The 25,022-nt window shown below is 40.6% G+C and overlaps 1 protein-coding gene across 7 annotated transcripts in view; it reads left to right on the top strand.

Annotated features, from left to right (window-relative positions):
- Positions 1 to 25,022, top strand: part of cep295 (centrosomal protein 295) — a 38,385-nt gene that overhangs the window by 5,846 nt on the left and 7,517 nt on the right. For 4 of the 7 annotated variants that reach the window (XM_061826448.1, XM_061826445.1, XM_061826447.1 and 1 more), the window contains exons 8-23: positions 1,752 to 1,898; positions 2,978 to 3,292; positions 6,440 to 6,534; positions 8,544 to 8,744; positions 8,835 to 8,899; positions 9,971 to 11,048; positions 11,163 to 11,331; positions 11,723 to 11,857; positions 13,232 to 13,423; positions 15,195 to 15,313; positions 19,285 to 19,375; positions 20,483 to 20,677; positions 21,181 to 21,417; positions 22,490 to 22,693; positions 23,197 to 23,433; positions 23,843 to 23,982. In XM_061826448.1, coding sequence (XP_061682432.1) covers positions 1,752 to 1,898; positions 2,978 to 3,292; positions 6,440 to 6,534; positions 8,544 to 8,744; positions 8,835 to 8,899; positions 9,971 to 11,048; positions 11,163 to 11,331; positions 11,723 to 11,857; positions 13,232 to 13,423; positions 15,195 to 15,313; positions 19,285 to 19,375; positions 20,483 to 20,677; positions 21,181 to 21,417; positions 22,490 to 22,693; positions 23,197 to 23,433; positions 23,843 to 23,982 — 3,620 coding nt within the window. The remainder of the gene's footprint in view (positions 1 to 1,751; positions 1,899 to 2,977; positions 3,293 to 6,439; positions 6,535 to 8,543; positions 8,745 to 8,834; positions 8,900 to 9,970; positions 11,049 to 11,162; positions 11,332 to 11,722; positions 11,858 to 13,231; positions 13,424 to 15,194; positions 15,314 to 19,284; positions 19,376 to 20,482; positions 20,678 to 21,180; positions 21,418 to 22,489; positions 22,694 to 23,196; positions 23,434 to 23,842; positions 23,983 to 25,022) is intronic. The other 3 variants (XM_061826450.1, XM_061826449.1, XM_061826451.1) reach the window with 3 other exon arrangements.

Below are 25,022 nucleotides of genomic sequence, written 5' to 3'. Positions count from 1 at the left end.
AATATCGCCAGGTAGTGTTCTTTCTTCATTATGCTGTCTATTTTATGAAGCGCTCGAGTTCCTGCTACAGCACAACAGCCCAACAACATGATGCTGCCACCTCCATGCGTCACAGTTATGCAGTTCTCAGTCTACAAGCATCCCCCTTTTTCCTCCAGATGTAACGCTTGTCATTATGGTCAAACGGATCCATTTTATTTTCATCAGACCACGAGACGTATCTCCAGAAGTGAAGATCTTGGTGTTTTTTTGTAAGCTGTAATTGTCTTTTTTTATGTTTTTTACAAGTAATGCCTTCATTCTTGGTGGTAAGCCTTTCAGCCCATGTCGATGCAGGACTTTTTTTCACTGTGGATAATAGCAGTTTCTTGTCAGTTTCATCTAGCATCGTCACAAGGTCTTTTGCTTTTGTTTGGGGTTGATTCGTACATTTCTGTCCAAAGCACGTTCATCTCTGGGACACAGAGCCTGTGTCTTTTCTGAGCAGTGTGATGGCTCGACATTCCCATCATGGTTGGTTACACTTGTGTATAATTGTTTGAATAGATGAATATGGCACCTTCAAGCAGCTAGAAATTGCACCCAAGGATGAGCCTTGGCCGCTTTCTTTTGAGTTCCTCATGATTTCAGAATGTTTGAGGTGTGGCCTTAAATACATCCCGAGGTGTGTCGTCATTGAACTCACATGTTGTCCGTTAAACCGTCAGGAGCTTCCAAAGCCATGACTTCATTATCTGAGGTTCTCCAATTGGTGTATGTAACTTTTGACCTGGAAGAAAATCATGTAAAATTCGCTAATAAATTTTCTCTTTCATTGCTGTGGCATTTACCAAAATTAATTTCTTTTTTACCAAAATTAAATAATTTAGGTGATGCTGACTGACCTGAAACGGAGGTTTAGTCTGATTACACTTCAGGGAGTAAAACAAAAATGAAGTTTTTGCACAGTGTAAACTTCTTTATTATTTTTTTTACAGTTTATCAACTGTAACTACCAATATTAATTTTCAAAACAAAAAATGTTCTGCAAATTGTGATCTCAGTTTTATTTCAGACTAATCTGGTTTAAACAAACTTTAAAATAAATCGCTAACAGATTGGATTTTTGGAAGAAAAAAAATGCACTGGAAGCGGTCATATAAAAGACTATAAATTCAAGTAAAAACCTCGGCTAAACTTAACTTCTCCCCAATGTCCCGAAGTTGATACGCATCACTTCAACAGAGGATGGTACTTTGACTGAAGAGTTTAATTTCTTCAATGACTGGCTTTGTAACTCATCTAAATATACTCTAAACTGTGGATGTTGCTGCCTTCTATCGGCAGCATATCCGAAGCGAGCTTGTACCTCAAATTTTGACTGGCAACACAAACAAAAAAAAATTTACTCTGGAAAACCTGTAAGATGGACTTTTTAGACAAGGCTTTGACATCATCTTGTTGCATCTGAGGATGTTTTAGAAACAGCAAACAAATTACAATGCAATTAAAATGTTTTGTTCAATAAATAACTGGTGATAGGTTCCACAGAAGAAAAAATAAAATGTGAATTTGTGAACAGCAAGTATGCAGGGCGTTACTGTATATGTGCTTTGACATGAAATGGCTATCATCCAACAAGTGGCCTCAAATGATGCAAGTATGCAGGGCATTACTGTATATGTGCTTTGATATGCAACGGCTTTCATCCAACAAGTGGCCTCAAATGATACAAGTGATACTTTAATACAATTTAATCTGCCTGAACCCAGAAATCAAAGGTGACCTGGTGGGCCGGCTGGTATCTGAACCTCTTCCTGACACATCCACAAGCAGCCAGGACCCAGAGCTGGACGAAAGAAACGCATCTGAAATAGAAAAGTCGCAAGTGGACCCTGACTCACAAGACTCTGCACGTGGTACTCAATTGTTTTATATTTGTTTTACCTTGATTATACAGTAGAGGCACAGCACTGCATTCGTAATTTATTAAGAAATTGTTTTTTTTCCTCACATTTTTGGAAATCGTTGATCCAAAAGGCAGTCGGGATAAATTTTAAGTGATCAACTTTCAGAAAATAATTAATGTTTTTGATGTTTCAAAACTAATAACACCTTTTGGGCAGCCAGATGCACGTCTTTGTAATACAATATTTTCTGGATGACAGCGCACACAGGTTAATAGGCCACACCCACTCTGTGTTATGTTTTGTTTTTTTCCATACATGAGCCACGCTGGAACTTACGCCACGCCTACACAGGATACTGTAGGGACTTGTATGTTGTCGAAATTATATATTCACACAGATTTTGGATATGTTTATTTACATACCTTATTTCCAAACGGTGACTGTAACACAGCGTTAAAATGGCTCAAGCATAACAGAAAAGTATTTTTTTATTCATCGTCCTCCTGTTCCCTGAAACCACTGCAGTATTGGTCTCGAAAAGCCTCAGAAAGTCTCACATCATTTCAGTCACTCTTAAATGTTATTTTCATCTTGAGTTACCTCTAAATTTGTGATGTTCTCTTAGCAGTCCAGCCTTTTTATCTACAAAAGGGTACGATAGTACAGTCTTTCAAGCTGCTCCATACATTTGAAATTCACCAGAAGACCTTCACAGGCAGCTCATTTAAAATAATTAAATTCAAAATATATATTTTGCCTTTGTGAATATTGTGGAGACTGCTGTAGATGACTTGCAGTTATGTACTAATAAATGTCACTTTCCAGTTTTCACTTTGTTTGTATATACACATGGACAGAGGATGTTTTGAATTTGTTTGCAGAGTATGAACAATTGTTTTTGTTCCAACATATTGCTAAATCACAGGTTAGTGCGGCAGATGTGGATATCCATGATTTAAGATCAAATCTTTGTCATTCAGTTAGTGAATGATCCCCAAAGATCATTCTAAAACATGGACCCAAAGCTGGATATCTGGATATTGAATAAATGCTTAAATGGCTTTCCATATGACCCTCTAAACTTGCAGTGGACACCATCAGAGCGGCTCCCAGACAAGCCCTGAAGAAACTCCTCAATCGCATCAGGAACCAAAGGAGCGAGTCAACAAGCTTCAAAAATGGTGTCCCTGCTGCCCGTTCTCTCGTCACTGTTGCCAGTCAGGTCTCTGAGAGGGACAGGGAAGTGATCCCGGAGTGGGACACGGATGTGATTCCAGAACGGGATACCATCGTCAGACCTGAGGGAGTTGATGCTGATTCAGAAGCAGTTTCTGAGCGAGACATGACCATCGACACAGGCTCCTTCAGCAGCCAGCCAACCCAACCTCCATTGTCATGTACAGGTAATGCTGCATTCAAAATATCTCACTTAGGGCTACAAAAGAGAGGTCTATTTGTTAAATTCCTGGTTCACTTAATACAGCTTTACGAGAAGCATAAGCCAATGCAAACTCTCGGCCTGTCCCAAGTACGAGTACATCAAGAAAGGAATCTGGCTTAAAATTTTGCCAAACAAATGTCAGCGTTTATTCAAAGAATTCCAGACTGAATCAATCGTGGCCCAGGTTAACAACGTTTGCCATCGCAAAATTTACTCCGGGTCAAAGATGAGAAATGGAAAGCAGGTTCTTAGGCATAAAGAGAAGAGGAAAGAAAAGAGCCTCAAACTGAATGTCAGGACTGTGAATGTTGGGAAAAGCTCGGAAGTTTGTTGACATGATGATTATCCAGGAGAGAGATGCGTGAGATCAGGTGGAAAGATAGTTAGGCTAGATGTTTAAGGGCAGTGTTCAAATAATTTTACCATGGTGTAAATGGGAAGAGAAATGGAGTAGATGTTTTTTTTTTATAGGAAGAGTTAGCTAAGAATGTCTTGGAGGAGAAAAGAGCGCCAGATCGTGTGATGAAGCTGAAACTTGAAATTGAGGGTTTGATGTATGAACTAAAGGTGAATATTCTGGAAGGCGCGAGATGAAGTAGTTCTGAGCATCCCAGACAGAGTTGGGAGTAGTGCAGATTGTAATAGACATGTTGGTGAAGGAAACTGTGATAAAGACCCGATTGGGATGTTTGGCATCCAGGAAAGGAACTTGGAGGGACAGGTAGTGATAGACTTTGGAAAAAGGATGGGAATGGCAGTAGTGAACACTGTCTTCCAAAAGAGCTGGAACATAGGGTGACCTTCTAGAGCAGTGGTAGAACAATACAGGTGCAGTACATCATGTGCACACAATGTAATCTGAAGGTGACTGACATTAAGGTAGTTGTTGGGGAGAGTGTGGCTACACAGTATATGTTTGTGTGTAAGATGACTGGTTGGGACAATGATTAAGAAGACAAAGGTATAGCGGAGAACCTTGTGGTACAAAAGGACAAAGGAAGAGAGTGTTGACTGAGTGAGTACCTAGTTTCTTCTGGTATGAAGTGGAGAAGGAGACTTGGTGGTGGAACCTCAAAGTAGAAGAAATCATACAAGGAAAGAGGTTAGCTAAAAAGTGGGACACTGAGGGGACAAGAATGCACTACCAGAACGAGATGGTAGAGGTGGGCAAGGCAAATTTAGAGGGACATGACGATGGATACCAGGTTGGTAACTTAAGGGTGAGAAAAATATCTCTGCAAGTTGCCCAGACAGAAGACTAGTGATGAAAAGGATATGCAAGTAGTGTGCTTGATAGATGGAAAGAATAATTTGAAGACTTGATGAATAAGGAAAATTAGAGGGAAGGAAGTATAAAAGAGTGGAGCAGGAAGTACCAATGATGAGTAAAGGGGACTTTCGAAAAGCACAAAGAGGATGAAAAATGGAAAGGCAATTGATCCTGATGTCATATTTGTGTAGTTATGGAAGCATCTAAGAGACGTGGCTGTGGGGTTTTTCCAACAGCTTGTTCAACAGAATTCTATCAATAAGAAGATGCCTGAAGAATGAAGGAAAAATGTGCTGGTTCCCACTTTTAAGAAATGTGATTTACAGAGCTGTGGGAACTATGAAAGAATAAAAGTTGATGAGCCACACGATGAAGTTAGACAAAAAAAGTGGTAGAGGCTAGACTTGAGACAAGGGACTATGTGCTTGAAACAATGTGGTTTCATGCCAAGAACGACTACCCCAAATACATTATTTGCCTTGTATGTTGATGGAGAAGATATGGAGGAGCTCCATTGTCTTGTTTATCAAGAGAAAGCATATGACAGAGTACCTTGACAGGAACTCTGGTACTGCATGCGGAAAATCTGAAGTGGCAAAGAAGTGTTTCACTATTGGAGGACACGTGTGGGGGCAGCAAAAACTGTGGTGAGGTGATCTGTATTTGTGACAGGAGGCTGGAATTCCCGTGGACCCTGATGTTTGCAGATGACATTGTGATCTGCAGTGAGAGCAGGTGGAGTAACAGAAATGTGGCGGCATGCACTGGAAAAGAGGAATAAAGATTAGCCGAAGTAAGACATTATGTGTTCCTGAATGAAAGGGGTGGAGGAGTAAGATTGAGGCTACAGAGACAAGATATAGCAAGGTTGGAGGACTCTAAATACTTGTGGTCAGCAGCGACTGTGGTAAGAAAGTAAAGAAACCGGTCCAAGTAGGTGACAGAACACACTTTGCTAGGCTAAATGGCAAAAACTATAAAACAATGATGAGGCCACCAATGACGCACCGATTAGAAACAACAGGAAGCAAAGCTGGAGGTACGGGGAAATGAAGATGGTAAGGTTCTTTCTCTCTGGTTGGATAAGCTAAGAAAAGGGCTCATCAGAGGGATAGCGAAGTTTAGATATTTTGAAGCAAACATTAGAGAGAGCCGACTTCAATGGTTTGGGCACATCCGGAGGAGAGTGAGTGAGTCAGTTCGTAGAAGGTTAATGAGGATTGAGCCCAGGCAAGAGAACTTGAGGAGGAAACCAAAGATAAAGTTGATAGATGTTGTGAGGCAAGACATGAGGGCAGTTTGTGTTGGAAAGGAGGATTCAAGAAATTCCCCAGAATTTTGGTACCTTAATTGTAGCAGGATGAATGAAAAATGAATTAAAAAAAAAAACCCTAAAAGGTCTTTTTAATTTTTTTTAAACATTGACATTCTGTAACTGCCTGCTAATTAAGCCAGGTTTCAACAAAGATTTGAGAAAAAAAACAAAAGACACCTTTGTAATATTTTTAAACAAAGAAATACTGTAACTGCGTCTGAAGTGCATTTCAAAGCAATATACAATGTGTGGTAACTAAATAGAGCCAGAAAATTCAATATTTCACTAAATTCTTCATGGAGAACAACTGACATCTGTATATAAAATAGAAAAACTCCCAGTAAGCAATAAAGGCCTACAATTCACGTCATGGCACACAGTGGTTTACTTTTCGTCCCTTTTTTCTGCAACGGACGACAAACAAACACCTATTTCAAACCTTCCTTTATTTTAATAAACGATGCATTGTTGGTGACTTTGTATTTTTACAAATTGACATTCTTTTCTTTTGTTTCCATCACCAGCAAAGCCAATTAGTCAGCCAATCGTAGTTGATGCTCAACACCAAGAGGCCCTTTCCTCCAAAATCCTGGAACTTGAAATGGAGCGCAAGAAAAGGGTAAGAGGTTGTTAAGGCACTGGGGAGCTTTGGGTAAACTCATTGTTTCACTTGATTTAAAAAAAGTTTTTTTTTCGTTTTTTTTTTTTTTTTATGTAAGGTAATTCGACTCAGGCGAATTGTGATTGATCAAATAAAAGCATACAGGAGCGCTATCAGAAGTGACTTTTTACAATACTGTATATCACTTCTAGATATGCTCTAGTTGCTTAAAACATACTCTACTATTTTCATTTAGATAGGGCATTGGGTGAATGGGTGAGGTTTTAAGCAAAAAAAAAAAGCAAATTGCCACGGGCAAAATGCAGAGGATACACATGTATGATACAGTCTCTTCCATAATTATTGGCTCCCCCAGTTAAGATGTGTTTAAAGCCTTAAAATGAATTCAGTGTTTATTACAGAAGAATACGGTCACACTGAAAATTTTAGAAAAATGTAACCTTCAACTCAAATGAATTGTAAGAAAATAAAAAAATCCCTGACTAAAAAAATTATTTTTCATTAAATCCCCTGTTCCACAATTATTGGCACCCCTAACAATTCCCAGGAAATAAATATAATTGAAGCATTTCTGTCATTTCTACAGTAGTTTACAACATTTACCAGAGTATATAGGAACATTTAATTAGTCATTCATCACTTCCTGTTTCCCTGGGGTTGAAATATGACATGAGACAGAGGCCATTTCTCTTATCCACTCTTAAACATGGGAAAGACAAAGGAACACAGCATACAAGTAAGGCAGATGTGCGTCGACCTTCACAGGTCAGGCAGAGGCTACAAGAAAGTTGCCACTCAACTGCAGCTGCCCATATCCACTGTGAGAGGAATAATTAAGAAGTTCAAAACAACTGGAACAGTGGTAAACAAGCCTTGACAAGGACCCATGTTTATTTTGCCACCACACACAGAGAGGAGGATGGTAAGATTAATCAAAAGATCTCCAAAGCTCACTGTTACAGAATTACAACAAATGGTAGCATCCAGGGGTCACAAAGTCTCCAAATCAACCATCAGGCGCTGTATACACCCCAACAAGCTGTTTGGGAGGCATGCATGGAGAAAACCTTTCCTCATTCACAATCATAAATGCAAACGTCAGGAGTTCGCCAAAGCGGTCTTGGGGGTTCAACTGGGACCGTGTGCTGTGGTCAGACGAGACAAAGATTGAGCTTTTGGGCAACAAACACTAAGTGGGTCTGGCGTGCCATGAAAGATGCACATGCTGAAAAGCACCTCATACCCACTGTGAAGTATGGGGTAGGTCAGTGATGCTGTGGGGCTGTTTTGCTTCCAAAGGCCCTGGGAACCTTGTTAGGGTGCATGGCATCATGAATGCTTTGAAAAACCAGGACATTTTAAATCAAAATCTGTTGCCCTCTGCCCAAAAGCTGAAGATGGGTCGTCACTGGGACTTTCAGCAAGACAATGACCCGAAACATATGGCCAAATCTACACAGAAATGGTTCACCAGACAGAAAATCAAGCACCTCCCATGGCCATCTCAGCCCCCAGACCTTAACCCCATTCAAAACCTGTGGGGTGAGCCGAAGAGGAGAGGACCCAGGTCTCTGGATGATTTAGAGAGATTATGCAAAGAGGAATGGCTGAAGATCCCACTGTCTTTTTCCTTCTTGTGAAACATTACAGGAGAAGATTAGGTGCAAAGTATTAACATCAGGGGTGCTAATAATTGTGACACACATCATTTGATGTGAAATAATATTTTCTTTATGTGGGATTTTTTTCCCCACTGAATAAATGCACTTGTATTGAAGGTTGGATTTTTTTTCCAATTAAGGTCCCATATTATTTAGAAAAAAAAAATATTAGAAGCTAAAATACACATCTTAACTAGGGGTGCCAATAATTACGGCGGGCACTGTATGCCGAGTTTCTTTGCAGGATTGGGGTCACAAGGGTGAGCACGAGCTCTGAGCTACTCCAGATTGCATTTCAGTTTAGTTTTTTTAGATGGTTCGTATGAGCCTTGCCTCATTCTGCAGGAGCTGGAGCTGGAGAGGGAGAAACAGCAGCAAATGGCCTTGTTACGGGAGTTGGAAGAGGAGAAAGCCCAATTGGAGCGGCTTCTCCATGATATTCAGCAGGAGGGATACCATCCAAAGGTTGCTGTGACCCAGGAAGTTCCTCTTAAACAAGCAGAGGTACCGCCGGTCCATGACCAGGATGTTGCCAGAGGTCGACTGGTAAGAAGATGTTTGAAAAACATTTTTTTTCTTGCTCTTGATTATCAATCATCTAAATAAGGATGCGGAATTTCTTCATTGGTACTACAGCTGCTGACTGCTGAGCACACCAGAAGAATCCGGGAATGTCAAGAGCGTCTCCTAGAACAAAACAGGTCTGTTGCATCATTTGCTGCTTTAGTTCAACCATAAACCAGTATTTGCAAGTGATAGGGGACTGAGCCCTGCTCCGAGTAGGGGAAAAACTGCAAGTAATTGATGCAATCCTCCTTTATTTTATATATATATATATATATATATATATATATATATATATATATATTATAGCCTGTGTATATAAACAATGTGATATCTTGAATTGATGTCATCAGTGAACTGAGAACATGGCATTTTATTTTTACACATGACAAAAAAATTTTGTGGGGGGAAGTGGTGCAAACCCATGTTCAAATAAAAGTCAGTCTTCCTTTTATCCATGTAATCAAAGCCAAACTTTGATAATTGACCTGCAGCCAACCAAAAACGCAAATCAAACATTTTCTGCTTTCGTCTTCTGTCATTCTATCATTTTGAGTTAATTAAACTCTCCGCTTCAATTAAAAACGACTGCCACTTGTTGAATACAAATATTAAATGTAGAATATGCATTTCATCGATTTATGAATGATTTCCTGATGTCCTTAACCTTACTGTTGCCTGTTGACACATCAGGACTGCAGATTTCATTTTAGTTTTCACACATTGTAAGCTATCATCTCTTTGGCACGAGCAATATTTGTTCTTCATATACCTGTTGTTCATGTACCATTAGACACTTTATCAAGGGTTAACCTATTGGGGTCAGGTTGCTCAATATGATAGGTGTTGCACAGTGGCGGTTGTGACACATTTTGAGTGGGTTAGAAAATGCTTTGTTACATGAGCGCCATATTCTTAATGCTTGGAATTACATTTGAAGACTACAAAGTAATTGCAATTTAAATATTAATTTTCAATAAATAATATTTTTAATTAATATGAAAAATATTAAAGAGCCACAGTAAAAGGATGAGATGGCTTTTTTATCATATTCATAATTATTGATTAAATTACATAAATGCTTAACTGTACACCTCCACACATTCTTCCAGTATTGCACATAGCGGAATTTGCATCCAGGGAATTTATTTTTAGCTGATCTGTCACCCCCCCACCCCCGCCCCTCTTGTTCTTAATTCTTCTTGTAGAATTAATCAGCAGTCTATGGAAGTGGCTCGACGGCGCTTGGAAAAATACCAAGGTGCTCTTCAAATCCACCACAAAGCGGCCATAGCGACTCCTTCTCTGCCACAGTTGCCGTCTTTGGAGCCCCAAATTGCTCCGGAGGTTACTTCAAGAGGGTCTGAGGCTCCAACCTTCCCTCCCACTCTTCCTTCCACCAGTTTCAGCCTCCCTTCCACCCTGCTGCCTGCTGAACTGTTTGGAAGTTCAAACCTTCCCATTCACCAGTTAGAGGGTGTCTCAGATCCTGCCCTTTCAGGGCAAAACTTAGCTTCAAGAGTTGTGGACCGAGGTAGAAGCCCAATGGGCACTGCAGAGTCACTTCCGTCCAAAGCAGTTATCAGAAAAATATGTCCTAAAGTGGTGACCAGAGAGTTGCTGCCTCGTGAAGTTATCATCAAAGAGGTATTTCCTCTTAAAATAGTCACCAGAGAGCCAAGTCCTCCTGAGGTGGTCTCCGGAGAGTCAATTTCTCATAAAAGGGTCACCACAGAGTCGTTTCCTCCTCAAGTGGTTATGAGAGAGCGACTTTCCCCTAAAATGTTTACCAGAGAGTCGATTCTGCCTCAAGTGAACACTACAGAGTCACTTCCTCCTCCAGTTATAACCGGACAGCCGCTTCCTCCTAAAATGGTCACCACAGAATCACTACTTCCTCCTCAACTGGTCACCACAGAGTCATTTCATCCTAAAGCAGTTACCAAGGAAGTACTTCCTTCTCAAGCGATCACCAAAAACACCTTTGCTTTTAAACCAGTCACCACAGACTTTCTTCCGTTTAAAGCAATCACCACAAGCCTTCCATTCCAGCCCATCCAAACGGTCACAATGGGCCACCCTCGTCTTCCTCAATGGCCGTTAGCCGAATCCCCTGGAGATGCAGACTTAGACCGGCAGAGACCTCAGGAAATTAACGAGCAGCAGCAGGAGGTTGAGGTGGAAAGTCTTAAAGAACTGCATTTGCAACAGCAACAAAGCTTGGAGCTACTGAGGCAGCAGAAGGAAACCTTAAAAGCTCTGATTAATGTTGATGCGCAACTGAGAGTGAGTTCACTCTTATGACACAATACGTCCCCTGTTATTGCTCATAGTGTAAGAACAGTTCTTTTAATGTGAAATTCAAATGCTTGATTGATGGATATTCTTTCTAACTCACAGCCACACAGTGAGGTCTCGATTCCACATGATCCTGGTCAAACCCGCCTGGAACTACTTTCTTCTCTGCTCAAAGTGATCGAAAAATCGAAAGAGGGGAGTTTGTCACGTCCGAGACATTTGCAGGTGGATGATGTCCCAAGTCTACCGGTCCCATCCACCAGCAGGGCAGGTAATGCAGGGTGATGGATTGAGTTCATTTTTTAATAGTATACTGATAAACTGTCAAGTCATTGCATGTAGGAAAGAAGTGCCACAGTTGCCGATCCATTACTATCAGAGTCATCAACATTTCAGGTGGTGTCAATCCTTCAGTCTCCCCACACTTGCACACGCTTTTTTTTTTTTTTTAAATCGCAATCAATCTTCTTGGGAAAAACCTTTGTACAGTCACCAGGATCTTCAGAGTTCAGGATTATGCAACAAAAAGAGGGAAGCAAACCAAAGTTGCAGCACTGGATGATGTCGACGCACTGCTCCCCAAATACTAGATTCTCACTCACTTGGAATGTATCACCATGATGAAGAGTTCACCTTATGTCATGTCCCTTGATTCTGTCCAGCCTCTCTCCATGCTCCTGCTCGAGCAGCAAAGCCCCCAGTGACTCGCGTCCGGCTTGGCACAATGATGAGGGAACAGCACGAACTTAGCGCTATACAGGAAGTCGAGACACCAGTGGATACCAGCCAAGTGACAGGTGAGTAGACTGTTGCCATCACAATAAAAAAATTCTGACTCGTGTACAGTACCTACATAAAGTATTGATACCGATACTGTGACGATTTAAATAACAAAAACCTTCAACATGGGAACTTCAATTAAAATTTGGAGGAGTCCTGTTATAGAGGTTTTCCAATGGCAAAGGTCCCATCATGAAAATGTGCTGATTTTCAAGAGTGAACTGCCAAACAAATCCCCAATGGCACATTTTCTTTTCCTTTCCAACATTTCTATTTTTTTAATCCTTGAAAACATTGATTTAGAAATTAACACTAACTTATGTATCCACTAAACTGGCACAAACACATCAAACCTAAATCTCCGTACAAATTGAATTTTGATGCCTGTAATTAAAGAAAGGCTGGCAAACATTTCAAGTAAGGCCGGACAGGCATGTCAGTACTCCATTTTCAGAAATACTTAACGGACAACTTAAGCCGAACTTGCAAGTAAATCAGATTTTTCAAAGTGCATCAACCATTTCAATTATTTTTTTTTTTATTTTTGCCATGTAAGCAGTGTCTCAGTAGCTGTATTATATATCGTATTATTGAAGCAGTGTTAAATCTGCACTCATGTTGCCTCATTTCCCACAGCGTCTGGAAGCACAAAGAAATATCTCAGTTCTTGACCATTTTGAAGCCTGATAGCACATACTTAGTTTTATTTGTTTTTTTAAAACCCATTCATTCATTGGCCTGTGGTCTGTCAAATTTCAAGACATTTTTTTGGGCCTGTTATGTGGCACTTTCAGCATTTGCGGCTATTAAACGTTTTGTGGCTAATTCAACAAAATATAATTTGAGACAACAGTTCAACTGTTAATACTAGTATAAAAAAATGATCCACTGACATCTATTGATAATGATAGCAGCTTTTAACATATTGTAGTTGACGATTCACAAAAAAAAAAATATATATATATATATATATATACACACACACAAATTATAGACATGAAAATCACTTTCTTGCCTTACCTTTCTTTTGGTTTTGGTCGTTCATAATTTCTTCAGTCAAAAACATGTTTGCTAGACCATAGTTATATTGACCCATTTATGTGAAGTCGACTTAGTAGTGACAGGTTAATATTGCTGCTCAGCTTTAATTTAGGATAATAATTTTCATGGCCAGTTGTACTGAAAGTCGGCTAGTGTAATTAGCGAACCTTAGCATCCAATACTACATGGAGTAGAGAGGCTATTGGGAATAGTAGTAATAGGTTTTACACTAATTATGAATCTTCCATCATAACTGCTACTTTTAAACACAAGGAGCAGCGACCCATAGGATAGCTCAAACAACAGTACTTGTAGGCATGTACATTCTCTAACACCGTTTCTCCTCTCAGGCCCAGAGGATGTTTTCGCTGTGCCACAACACACAATGGACTGGTCTCTGCAGGAGCCCCATGACTGCTCTGTGGCCACCGAAGCGACCCAGCAAACACCTTCTGTGTCAAGTTCAAAGAGGTCCAGCACTGCCCTCTGTGGAGATGAGTTGCTGCTGAGGACTGGAATATCCCCAGACTCTTCTCAGCATGGTAAGTAAATGTCAAAACAGCGCCCTCCCCCTCATTGACTGTTTTCCCCTAATACAGTAATGATGGGTTGTTCTGATGCCACTCCTTCGTTATAGCTGTGTGTTTGGGGTTGTTGTTTTGTTGGAAGGTGAAACTTTGGCCCAGTCTGAGGTCCTGAGCACTCTGGTGAAGGTTTTTATCCCTGTATTTGGTCACATCTTACCTCGATTACAATCAGTCGTCCTGTCCCTGCAGCAGAAAAACATTCCTAGAGCATGACGTGCCACCACCATACTTCACTGTTGCGATTGTATTGGAGATGTGATAACCAATGCCTGTTTTTTTTCTCCACATATACTGCTTGGATTTAAGGCCAAAAAGTTCTATCTTGGTCTCATCACATGAGAGAATCTTATTTCTCACCAACTTGGAGACGTGTTTTTTTTTTTTTAACCAAACTCGTTTTCATGCATCTTGCACTGAGTAGAGGCTTTTGTCAGGCTACCTTAAAAGTACAGTATTTTTTTTTTTTTTTAAGTAACCTTGGCCAGATCTATGCCTTGCCATAATTCAGTCTCTTAGCTCTCCAGGGAGTTCCTTTGATTTCATCATTCTTATTTTCTCTGACATGCAATGTGAGCTGTTAGGTGTAATATAGACAAGTGTTTGGCTTTCCTAATCATGTCAGGCTGTATAATCAAACAGCTGGGCTCCACTGAAGGTGGAGACCCATCTCAAGGATGATCAGAAGAAATGGACAGCACCAGAGTTAAATATGTCACAGCTAAGGGTCTGAATACTTATGGCTGTGTGATATTTCAGGTTTAGTTTTTTCAGAATCCGGAAAAATTCCAATAATTCATTTTTTTTCCTGTCAATGGGTTCTCCGTGAACATAAATCTTCTTCTTTTCCTTTCACCTTGTCCTTTCAGGGGTCGCTACAGCGTGTCATATTTTTCCATCTAAGACTATCTCATGGATCTTCCTTTCTAACACCAACTGTCCTCATGTCTTCCCTCACCACATCCATAAACCTTCTCTTTGGTCTTCCTCTCGCTCTTTTGCCTGGGAGCTCCATCCTCAGCATCCTTCTACCAATATACTCACTCTCTCGCCTCTGAACATGTCCAAACCATCGAAGTCTGCTCTCTCGAATCTTGTCTCCAAAACATCCAGCTTTGGCTGTCCCTCTAATGAGCTCATTTCTAATCCTATCCAACCTGGTCACTCCGAGCGAGAACCTCAACATCTTCATTTCTGCCACCTCCAGTTCTGCTTCCTGTTGTTTTTTCAGTGCCACCGTCTCTAATCCGTACATCATGGCCGGCCTCACCATTGTTTTGTAGACTTTGCTCTTCATTCTAGCAGAGACTCTTGTGTCACATAACACACCAGACACCTTCTGCTAGCTTTTCTAACCTGGTTGGACCCGTTTTGTCACTTCTTTACCACACTCACCATTGCTCTGAATTGTTGACCCCAAGTATTTGAAGTCGTCCACCCTCGCTATCTCTTCTCCCAGGGCCTCACTCTTCGCCCTCCACCCTGTGAACATAAATGGGGGGAGAAATGATTTTAGCAAAAGGTTGCAGTATCACAAAGAAGCGGAAAATAAAGGGATTCATAATGTCCGTACTCACTGTATGTGGCGGGCAGCGTGTTGATAGTTGTGTATGCCTCGGTCACTCAATGTGAGTCACCAACTGTCATTTTTTAGTCACAGATGTTGTCCGCTCCAATTGACAATCCAAATACAATTAAGATTGATTTGACATAGATTTCCATTTTCTAGGTTCATGTGAGCCACACTCGTTTGAATTTGGAAGGCGAGCCCACTCCTTTGGCCGGACTCCCTCAATCCACAGGTCCCTCCCAGATGATTCCAGCTCACCCAGAGAGGCAAGTCAGCAGGTAGGGCTATTCATTTAATCAATGAGTGACATTACTTTCAGATACAGTTTTCATGTCCTCTGAGGTTCACAAGTTGTGGATCAATGATGAAAAGTAGCCAAATCTGAGTGCCTTGGCAATAACTGCCTTGGCCTGTGATTATGCGTGAGAAGCTTTTTCTGTGTGTGTGTGTGTGTGTGTGTGTGTGTGTGTCTGTCTGTCTGTCTGCATGTGTGTATGTCTGTGTGAGAGAATGCATGTGTGACTGTATGCTTGTTTTCCTTTTTGTCTGAGCGATGATGTAAACAAAATTTACCTGAAGTGTATTTTTCAACAAAATACATTTAATGTGGGCTTCTACACTTGAACTGAGCTCAGTGACTGTATGCATGTTTCATGTTGAATGATAGATGTTTTTCTCACTTTGTATCTGTTTCTCAATGAGTGTATTTGAATTTATTTTTGTGTATGTACTGGGTGTTGACCTGACAAGTATTGGGGGGGAGGGGGACTAAAATATATATATAAAGTTTTTTGTGGACTTTACACGATGAGAATTTTTGGGGCCGATCAGTGAGTTTTAAAAAAAACGCTAACTGATCCAATCACAAGACGGAGCAGTGTGTCTATTTAAATTACCTTTTAATTTACTGTATAAATACTTTTGTATTACGCAAAAAAGATATTTACAATAAATGTATCCTTTTTCAAGAGCCATGGTGGATCAGCTGGAAAGCCTTGGCCTCACAGTTCTGAGGTCCCGGTTCAATCCCGGATCCGCCTGTGTGGCATTTGCTTGTTCTCCCTCTACCTCCATGGGTTTCCTCCGGGCACTCCGATTTCCTCCCACATCCCAAAAACGTGCAACATTAATTGTACATTCTAAATTCCCTCTCGGTGTGATTGTGAGTGTCTGATTGATGTGTCCTCCGATTGGCTGGCAACCAGCTCAGGGTGTACCCCGCCTCCTGCCCGTTGACAGCTGGGATAGGCTCCAGCACTCCTAGCAACCCTTGTGAGGATAAGCAGCCAAGAAAATGGATGCATCTATTTATGCCACCCAGGCATAGTGGAAGACAGAACATATTAATTGTCTTCTAGTAGGTGGCAGTAACTACATATGGGAATTAATGCATCTATTTTTTTGTGACATCTTTGTTGGTTTTCTGTGAGATTTTTAATTGTGAAAGACGTACCTTGGCAGTCACTGTGATTTGACGAACGTGTATGCGCCCACGCGCCATCGCACTATCAAATCCGCATAGTCGAGGACGAAAAATCACACATTCAATAAAATTTGTTACGAGTAGCAATACATAGATATTGAAAGACTTTGTTTATTTTGTGTAGTCTTGACAATTTACATGTTTATTTCATAAACATTGGAAACAAAACAAGCCTGATGCTAAACAATCAGTGTTCACCCGGAAACAGGAAATGCAAGTTAACCGTACTGTGCATGTTAGCAAGTTATGCCAAAAGCACATGTTCCTAGCGCATTTACGTCGAAAGTCATCAACATCATGAGCCATGTCAAAACAAATTCAGTTACACTGAAAACATTCCTGGGATATAACACAGGTAATGTTTCAGTAACGATTACAAGTATGAGGTTGTGATTTACTTTGACTAGATCTTAGTTCTAATGTTAGACTAGTCTGTCCATATATCTCGATGCGAGTGGTCATTTTCCCTGTAGTACTGGGTTATCTTGAAGTTGAAAACTTTTCCCTCTACATACTTTAGGAAGATGTAGATCATCAACTGCTCGCTTTCATCAATTGATTGACAATAGATACCGCCGTAAATTACGATAGATTACAATACATCATGATTTCCGACAGGAATGTTTGTTACAATATATCGCTAGTTTTTTGCCACTAACACTGATTATGTTGAACTAAACTTTCAGCATTTTCAAAACATTGCGGGTATAGACCGTGTTTATTCCTTGACAGGCCAGTGCATTTAACTTTTCTTCAGATTAAGTTAATCAGATCAAGAATTTTTATTGATGGAAAAATTTTAAATACCATTTTATATCATGTTCTGCTAATATCGGTTGAAATTGGAAATGCTCATTTCTGAGTTTGAAATGTGTGTTTTCTGTTCTTGTTTATCTTATTTTTTATTTGCAGTTATGTTAAATTAATCTGTTTAACAAGAAGTTTTCAAATGTTTTTTTTTCCCTAATTTAGCAATATGATGGTATTCCATCCCTAATCACACCTCCAACTTTATATCTGCGAGCATTACTGACCGCACCTGTACGTTTTTCAAATATGAGTCACTGCCTTGGCTCCATAAAGGTGGGAAACAACTGCTCTGGTCAGAACATGTATTCCAATCAGTCAGGTCAAACCAAGATTACAACATGACAGAAATAATGGGTATTAATTTACTGTATTTAAATTATTGTAAATAAATTACTTCATCTACACCGAAACTTTAGAGCATCATTCGACCGAACTGCAGCACGATTATATACAACCGCTTGCATGAGCACTAGCGCTCGCTTGCTAGGCCACATAACGTTTTGTCGTCTGCTTGCGAGCTGTATCGTATTAAAAGTACGTGAGCATAGCTCAAGCAAGGCTTGAATTAAAGTCCTCTCCGAGCACTGGTGACCACCAATGCATGGTTTTCCCTATTTTGAACTGATACAGAGGGTGCGATCCACCAGTGTTGTCGTTGCCATCGTAATTAGTTTATCTGGTGGTATTTGAGTTTACAAGATAAAGCCCATTTATCGTTAAAAAAAACAAAAAACGGGATAAGGTGGTATCGGAATCTGGGATTTTATTACAATAGTCTGACATAGTGCAATCATGATAGAGCAAATTTGTCTTGTAGTCTAATCCGGGCATTACATGTGTTTTCTGTCCTTTGTCGCTGTCAGAGATGTTTCTAGAAAAACAGCTAAGACAAGCCTGAGAACTGTAGAGAGTGAACTCAAACCAACCAAGATTGTCTTTTCGTGCACGGGACAGACGGAGGACACACTGTGGGAGTGCGCTACCTCAGACTGCCAAAGTGGTAGTCCCTGTCTGCTCTTTTTTTATTGCATTCTCAGGTCAAAGGGTTACATGGTTACACAGTGAAAATGCTGACACAGATGGCTACACCAACAGCACACAAACACTAAGGTACATGTTTCTTCAAGGCCGCAAGAGTGTCCTGATAAACCCACAAGAGAAAAAGCAGGGCATTGTTTAAAGACATGTTTATGGCATCTGTGGGTATCATCCTGCGGTAGAAAGGGGTTATCTCCTCCCAGTGTTGAGGAGTATCTGCTTAAGATCAGAAAGGAAACATGCCAGGGCCAGGATGGAGACATCGCTTCCCAGTGTTCAGGGGCATCAGCTTGAGGTCGACAGGGGGGGCATCGCCTCCCAGGTGTCACTGGCTCACACTTCAAGACACGCATGCAGCTCACAAAGAGAACAATTCAGACTAAGACTAACAGAAACAAACGCATGATAAAACAATCCAAACAGCAACTATAATAGTAATGATATATTTTTATCATGATAACTAACATAGTAATAAATTACTTAACAGTCGCCGACATGTTTTTTTTAATAACTTTATTGGCTGTCAGCTATTAACAATACTATATCAAGCGACATAAAAAACATATATAAATACGACTATACAAAAGAAACTAGCTTCTGAATTCACATATACTGTGCACGATTGTGATGTGGAGTAAATGTCTTTTGCGGAGCTGATCAATTATGTTATTGATTGGATCGACAAATTGAAATTTAAGCCGATTAGCATAAAATGGGAATTATTAACCAATTTTATTAAATAAAAATAAAATCTGAGTAATATGTCAGTTTGATGGGTAAGTCTGGAATATGTCCCCCATGATTAACAATTTAATATTGTTGACGGTGAACGTGCACCAGTATGGCGTTTACCTGTAAAGTCATCCATCCTCTGCCAACCCTAACTGAATGTGTGCGTGTGTTTGTATGTGTTGTCAGTATGCACAAAGACCTCCTGATTCAGATTGTCTGTCCATCACCAGCCTGTCCACTGGAAGCTACAGCACGAGTGATCCAGAGCCAAATGCCGGTGGGAAATACTGTAGTTGCACAAGAATTGGTTCACACTCAGTTTTTTAATGGTCTCAAACCAGCCTTGGTATTATCAATCCATCTTCTTAATTAGACGAATAACACAAAATTTGATGAGAATGCTTAAGTTAGCTCAACTGTGAAGTTAATGTCGCTTACCTGTGTTTAGTTTTTTATTGTGACAGATGAAGTCAAACGTCATTTAATTATCATTATCTCTTATTGTTCATCTGTAATGCTTGCATGTTGATTTTCTGTTCTTAATTTCATCAAAAACATAATCCTAGAATCCAAATTGTGAGGTGGGGCTGTGCATTCTGCATCAAAATGGACTAATGGGTTGCCAGGATTGTGCATACTGTACACAAAAAAATAATTGTCAATCTCTTTTGTTAACCATGAATATAAAAAGGGCACCACTTGTAAAGTCAGTGTACAAGTCCAAGTCAGGTTAAGTCTCATTGCCTTTCAGTTTTAGCCAAACAAGTCCTAAAGTTGGTGATTACAGGCCTCTTTATACTACCACGGTCGAAATGTCCACATTACGTCAGATGGCCCGTCTGCGTCAGTTGACGCACACATGACAAAAAATTATACTGCGTGTTGCCACAGAGATTCTCTTGTCATTTGTCCGTTTAGCACATGCTGTGATGACGTACTCACATTCCTCCCAGTTCCACATACCACCTACACCATTGCTTTCTCAATCTATTTTGGAAAATAATTAAAATTATCATCTGGTCTATTAGATGTAGTTGTTCAAGCAGGTACTGTTCCATGGTCGTCATTGTTTTTGCTCTGTTCCTAATTATGGAATGTAAAAACGCCTACTGGAAAAGACCAAAAAAATGCAGAGGAAACTCCCATCGTGTGGTGTCCTCGCCAATACTAGCCGTAGCGACATCCCCGACATGGAGGAGAACTGCAATACATTTTCAAAACTGTGTACATGGGTTGCGCTCAACTATAAAGCCAAAATGTGTGCAGGATAGCCTCAGTGACACAAGGGTTGTCGCTGTCTGTTGGAGTACAAAGCAGCCTTTAGTCTGACTGAACTAGTCCCTGCCTCACCTATGGTCTAAACCATTTGTTGTGCTATTATTAGGTAAATCTCAGAACCTCGTTGCTATGGAGACTGCTGAACCTGGCACTTCCTCCCTGCTTGGTCCAACCTCCTCCAGTCCTGCTCCAGATCAGCACTTGCTCATCTCTTTGTTTAATGATGGGAACGTCCAGCGCATCATTGACCGATTTGCGAAAGAACTTGATAGCTCTCTCAGCTCACCAAGTAAAAGCTCAGGTGCAGCATGCCGAAGGATCTTTGTTCACCTTAATACAGTTTAGGGGAGTGGTGGGGAAAACCAGAGCCACAAAATCAATCTCATTAATTTTTTTTTGTAAATTTGTTATCATTAACAATAAATCATATAGCCAATTCTTTATTCGTTCACTTTTGTTTTATCAGTCTGACTCAGCAGTGGTGGGGCAGTGCCCTAGCATGCTTATTGACCAGCTGCCAATGGTATCCACTTTATTAAAAAATGCAATCACAATCTATTGCAAATTATTCTTTGGCTCCCTGGCCTAAACTATGACTCGTGCTCCCCTGGTGGGGGGCCCCAGTTTAAGATATACTTATTTCATTGTACGTGGCCCACTCCTGGTTTTGGGGCTCAACTGACCAAAGTAAAGTGTATGAGTTTGTGGGAACTGAATTTTTGATTGCTCATCCTGTTAATTTGTGATTATTCTTGTTATTGTATAATGAGAATTAATACAATTTCACATGATTTTGGTCCGCAGACAGCATAGGCTCCGTTTTGGAGGAGCTGCACTCTTCGTTTTCTGAGCCGTCTTCATACAAAGTATCTGAGGTGCGAGGGGAGGACGACGAAGCATCTCATGTGACTCGTCCCTCTCAAGCCACCCACTACTCTGCTCTACTCGCCTCGCTGTTCAATGACGGCAACGTCCAGAATGTCATCAACCGTTTCGCCAAAGAGCTCGATAGCTCTCAAAGCCCCACGGGTAAAAGCACAGGTATAACACGTTTAATGGTCCCAAACCAGCCTTGGTATTATCAATCCATCTTCTTAATTAGACGAATAACACAAAATTTGATGAGAATGCTTAAGTTAGCTCAACTGTGAAGTTAATGTCGCTTACCTGTGTTTAGTTTTTTATTGTGACAGATGAAGTCAAACGTCATTTAATTATCATTGTCTCTTATTGTTCATCTGTAATGCTTGCATGTTGATTTTCTGTTCTTAATTTCATCAAAAACATAATCCTAGAATCCAAATTGTGAGGTGGGGCTGTGCATTCTGCATCAAAATGGACTAATGGGTTGCCAGGATTGTGGATACTGTACACAAAAAAATAATTGTCAATCTCCTTTGTTAACAATGAATATAAAAAGGGCACCACTTGTAAAGTCAGTGTACAAGTCCAAGTCAGGTTAAGTCTCATTGCCTTTCAGTTTTAGCCAAACAAGTCCTAAAGTTGGTGATTACAGGCCTCTTTATACTACCACGGTCGAAATGTCCACATTACGTCAGATGGCCCGTCTGCGTCAGTTGATGCACACATGACAAAAAATTATACTGCGTGTTGCCACAGAGATTCTCTTGTCATTTGTCCATTTAGCACATGCTGTGATGACGTACTCACATTCCTCCCAGTTCCACATACCACCTACACCATTGCTTTCTCAATCTATTTTGGAAAATAATTAAAATTATCATCTGGTCTATTAGATGTAGTTGTTCAAGCAGGTACTGTTCCATGGTCGTCATTGTTTTTGCTCTGTTCCTAATTATGGAATGTAAAAACGCCTACTGGAAAAGACCAAAAAAATGCAGAGGAAACTCCCATCGTGTGGTGTCCTCGCCAATACTAGCCGTAGCGACATCCCCGACATGGAGGAGAACTGCAATACATTTTCAAAACTGTGTACATGGGTTGCGCTCAACTATAAAGCCAAAATGTGTGCAGGATAGCCTCAGTGACACAAGGGTTGTCGCTGTCTGTTGGAGTACAAAGCAGCCTTTAGTCTGACTGAACTCGTCCCTGCCTCACCTCTGGTCTAAACCATTTGTTGTGCTATTATTAGGTAAATCTCAGAACCTCGTTGCTATGGAGACTGCTGAACCTGGCACTTCCTCCCTGCTTGGTCCAACCTCCTCCAGTCCTGCTCCAGATCAGCACTACTCAGCCTTGCTCATCTCTTTGTTTAATGATGGGAACGTCCAGCGCATCATTGACCGATTTGCGAAAGAACTTGATAGCTCTCTCAGCTCACCAAGTAAAAGCTCAGGTGCAGCATGCCGAAGGATCTTTGTTCACCTTAATACAGTTTAGGGGAGTGGTGGGGAAAACCAGAGCCACAAAATCAATCTCATTAATTTTTTTTTGTAAATTTGTTATCATTAACAATAAATCATATAGCCAATTCTTTATTCGTTCACTTTTGTTTTATCAGTCTGACTCAGCAGTGGTGGGGCAGTGCCCTAGCATGCTTATTGACCAGCTGCCAATGGTATCCACTTTATTAAAAAATGCAATCACAATCTATTGCAAATTATTCTTTGGCTCCCTGGCCTAAACTATGACTCGCGCTCCCCTGGTGGGGGGCCCCAGTTTAAGATATACTTATTTCATTGTACGTGGCCCACTCCTGGTTTTGGGGCTCAACTGACCAAAGTAAAGTGTATGAGTTTGTGGGAACTGAATTTTTGATTGCTCATCCTGTTAATTTGTGATTATTCTTGTTATTGTATAATGAGAATTAATACAATTTCACATGATTTTGGTCCGCAGACAGCATAGGCTCCGTTTTGGAGGAGCTGCACTCTTCGTTTTCTGAGCCGTCTTCATACAAAGTATCTGAGGTGCGAGGGGAGGACGACGAAGCATCTCATGTGACTCGTCCCTCTCAAGCCGCCCACTACTCTGCTCTACTCGCCTCGCTGTTCAATGACGGCAACGTCCAGAATGTCATCAACCGTTTCGCCAAAGAGCTCGATAGCTCTCAAAGCCCCACGGGTAAAAGCACAGGTATAACACGTTTAAATGGCTTCCGTATTCACTACAGTACAGTTTAGGGCAGTTGTGGGATAACTTGTGCTCTAGGATGATGGGTTAAAAAAATTGAAAAACCTTATATTATTTACAATTGAATTGTTTTTTTATATTTGTTAATTTTTTTCTTGAACAATAAGCTTACCGATTATTATGAGAAATAAATACAAATTGAAGAAATACATTTTAATATAGCAGTTTTAGGAAACCCAGTTTAAGAACATCTGATGTCAATGTATGTACCCATGGTTTAGTTGATGAGCTAACTCAAGTGAATTATACAGATTGGTTGAAACTGAACTTTTACTTGGATGTCAATATGTTAATTGATTATTCCTTTTCTACTGTAAGATGGCACATAATATCTGTTGTTTCTGGTCTGCAGACAGCGAGGGCTCTGTTTTGGAGGAGCCTCACTCTTCAATTACCGACCAGTCTTTACAGCAAGTCCCTGGGACTCGGGCGGAGGACGAAGAATCATCTCGTGTGACACTTCCTTTTCGGGATGCCCATGCAAGTGACCTGGTCAGTGGCAAACAAAGTCCTCTAAAAGGCTTTACAATTCATAGTGATTGGATTTGGTTTGCTATACACCGTTTTCGAATTTACCCTGCAAGATGCTCCTTTCCAGTCGCACTCAAAATTAAGCTTAAACAGGCCAGGCTTTCCAACTATCCATAGCAGAAGAGGGAGAAGGGGGAGTTGAGACTATAGGGAGGCACAAGTGGACTTCAAAGGCCCCAAGCCAAGTGTTGATGTATACACGTCTTTCGCTGAAGGTTCTTGATCAACACAAAGTCACCAGATTTGATGTTAAGAGGGGGTCCATGAGCTGCTCTGGGCAGTGCTGATACTAGCAGAGAAAATTCGTCCCAAGATATGCAGTACCTCAGGGGTGCTCAATGCATCAATCGTGTGCCCAAAAAAACAACAACAAAAAAAGACGTCAACCAATGTTCCCTCTAAACTGCGCGCGTGCGCAATTGTGCACCGCTGATGCAGTCTCTTCGCAGATAGTATCCGTTGCGCGCAAAAAAAAAATCAAATGCAAATTTAAAGTATAACCTACAGCTATTCAGTTTGTGGCATTTTGCAATGTGATTCAATGAGTGAGGGATGATTGGTTGTTACAACCAATGGCACAATTCACATACGTACTGTAAAAAACGAAAAGAAGCAGCCATTGATTTCCTTTAAGCAGCACACTGAACTTTCTCTAACAACGACTGCTGCTCCGCCATACTCTCTTTTCCTTGTTCACCTTACACCCCTCCCCCCCGCTCTTAAAAACGTGCACTCATAATTACAAATGTTACAGTACTTACGCAGCCCATCAATGTGTTTTATAATGACAGCGTCCACCACCAGTGCTTTAGTTAGCAACACAATTTGCATAACGTAGAGCAAAGGCGAGCGAGACATGCTGCTAATGTTTACTTTCGATATTAATAGAGAAAGTTAAAAAAATAAATGCTGTTGTTTTAAGATACAATGACTGTCGGAGTATGTGAATAATCTGAGAAAAAGTGGTTAAATACAATGATATTTTCTCTTTTCCGAGTGGG

This window comes from Syngnathoides biaculeatus, chromosome 8 (assembly GCF_019802595.1).
Source record: "Syngnathoides biaculeatus isolate LvHL_M chromosome 8, ASM1980259v1, whole genome shotgun sequence".
In the NCBI taxonomy this organism is placed as follows: domain Eukaryota; kingdom Metazoa; phylum Chordata; class Actinopteri; order Syngnathiformes; family Syngnathidae; genus Syngnathoides; species Syngnathoides biaculeatus.
This window is presented reverse-complemented; position numbering and strand designations above follow the sequence as displayed.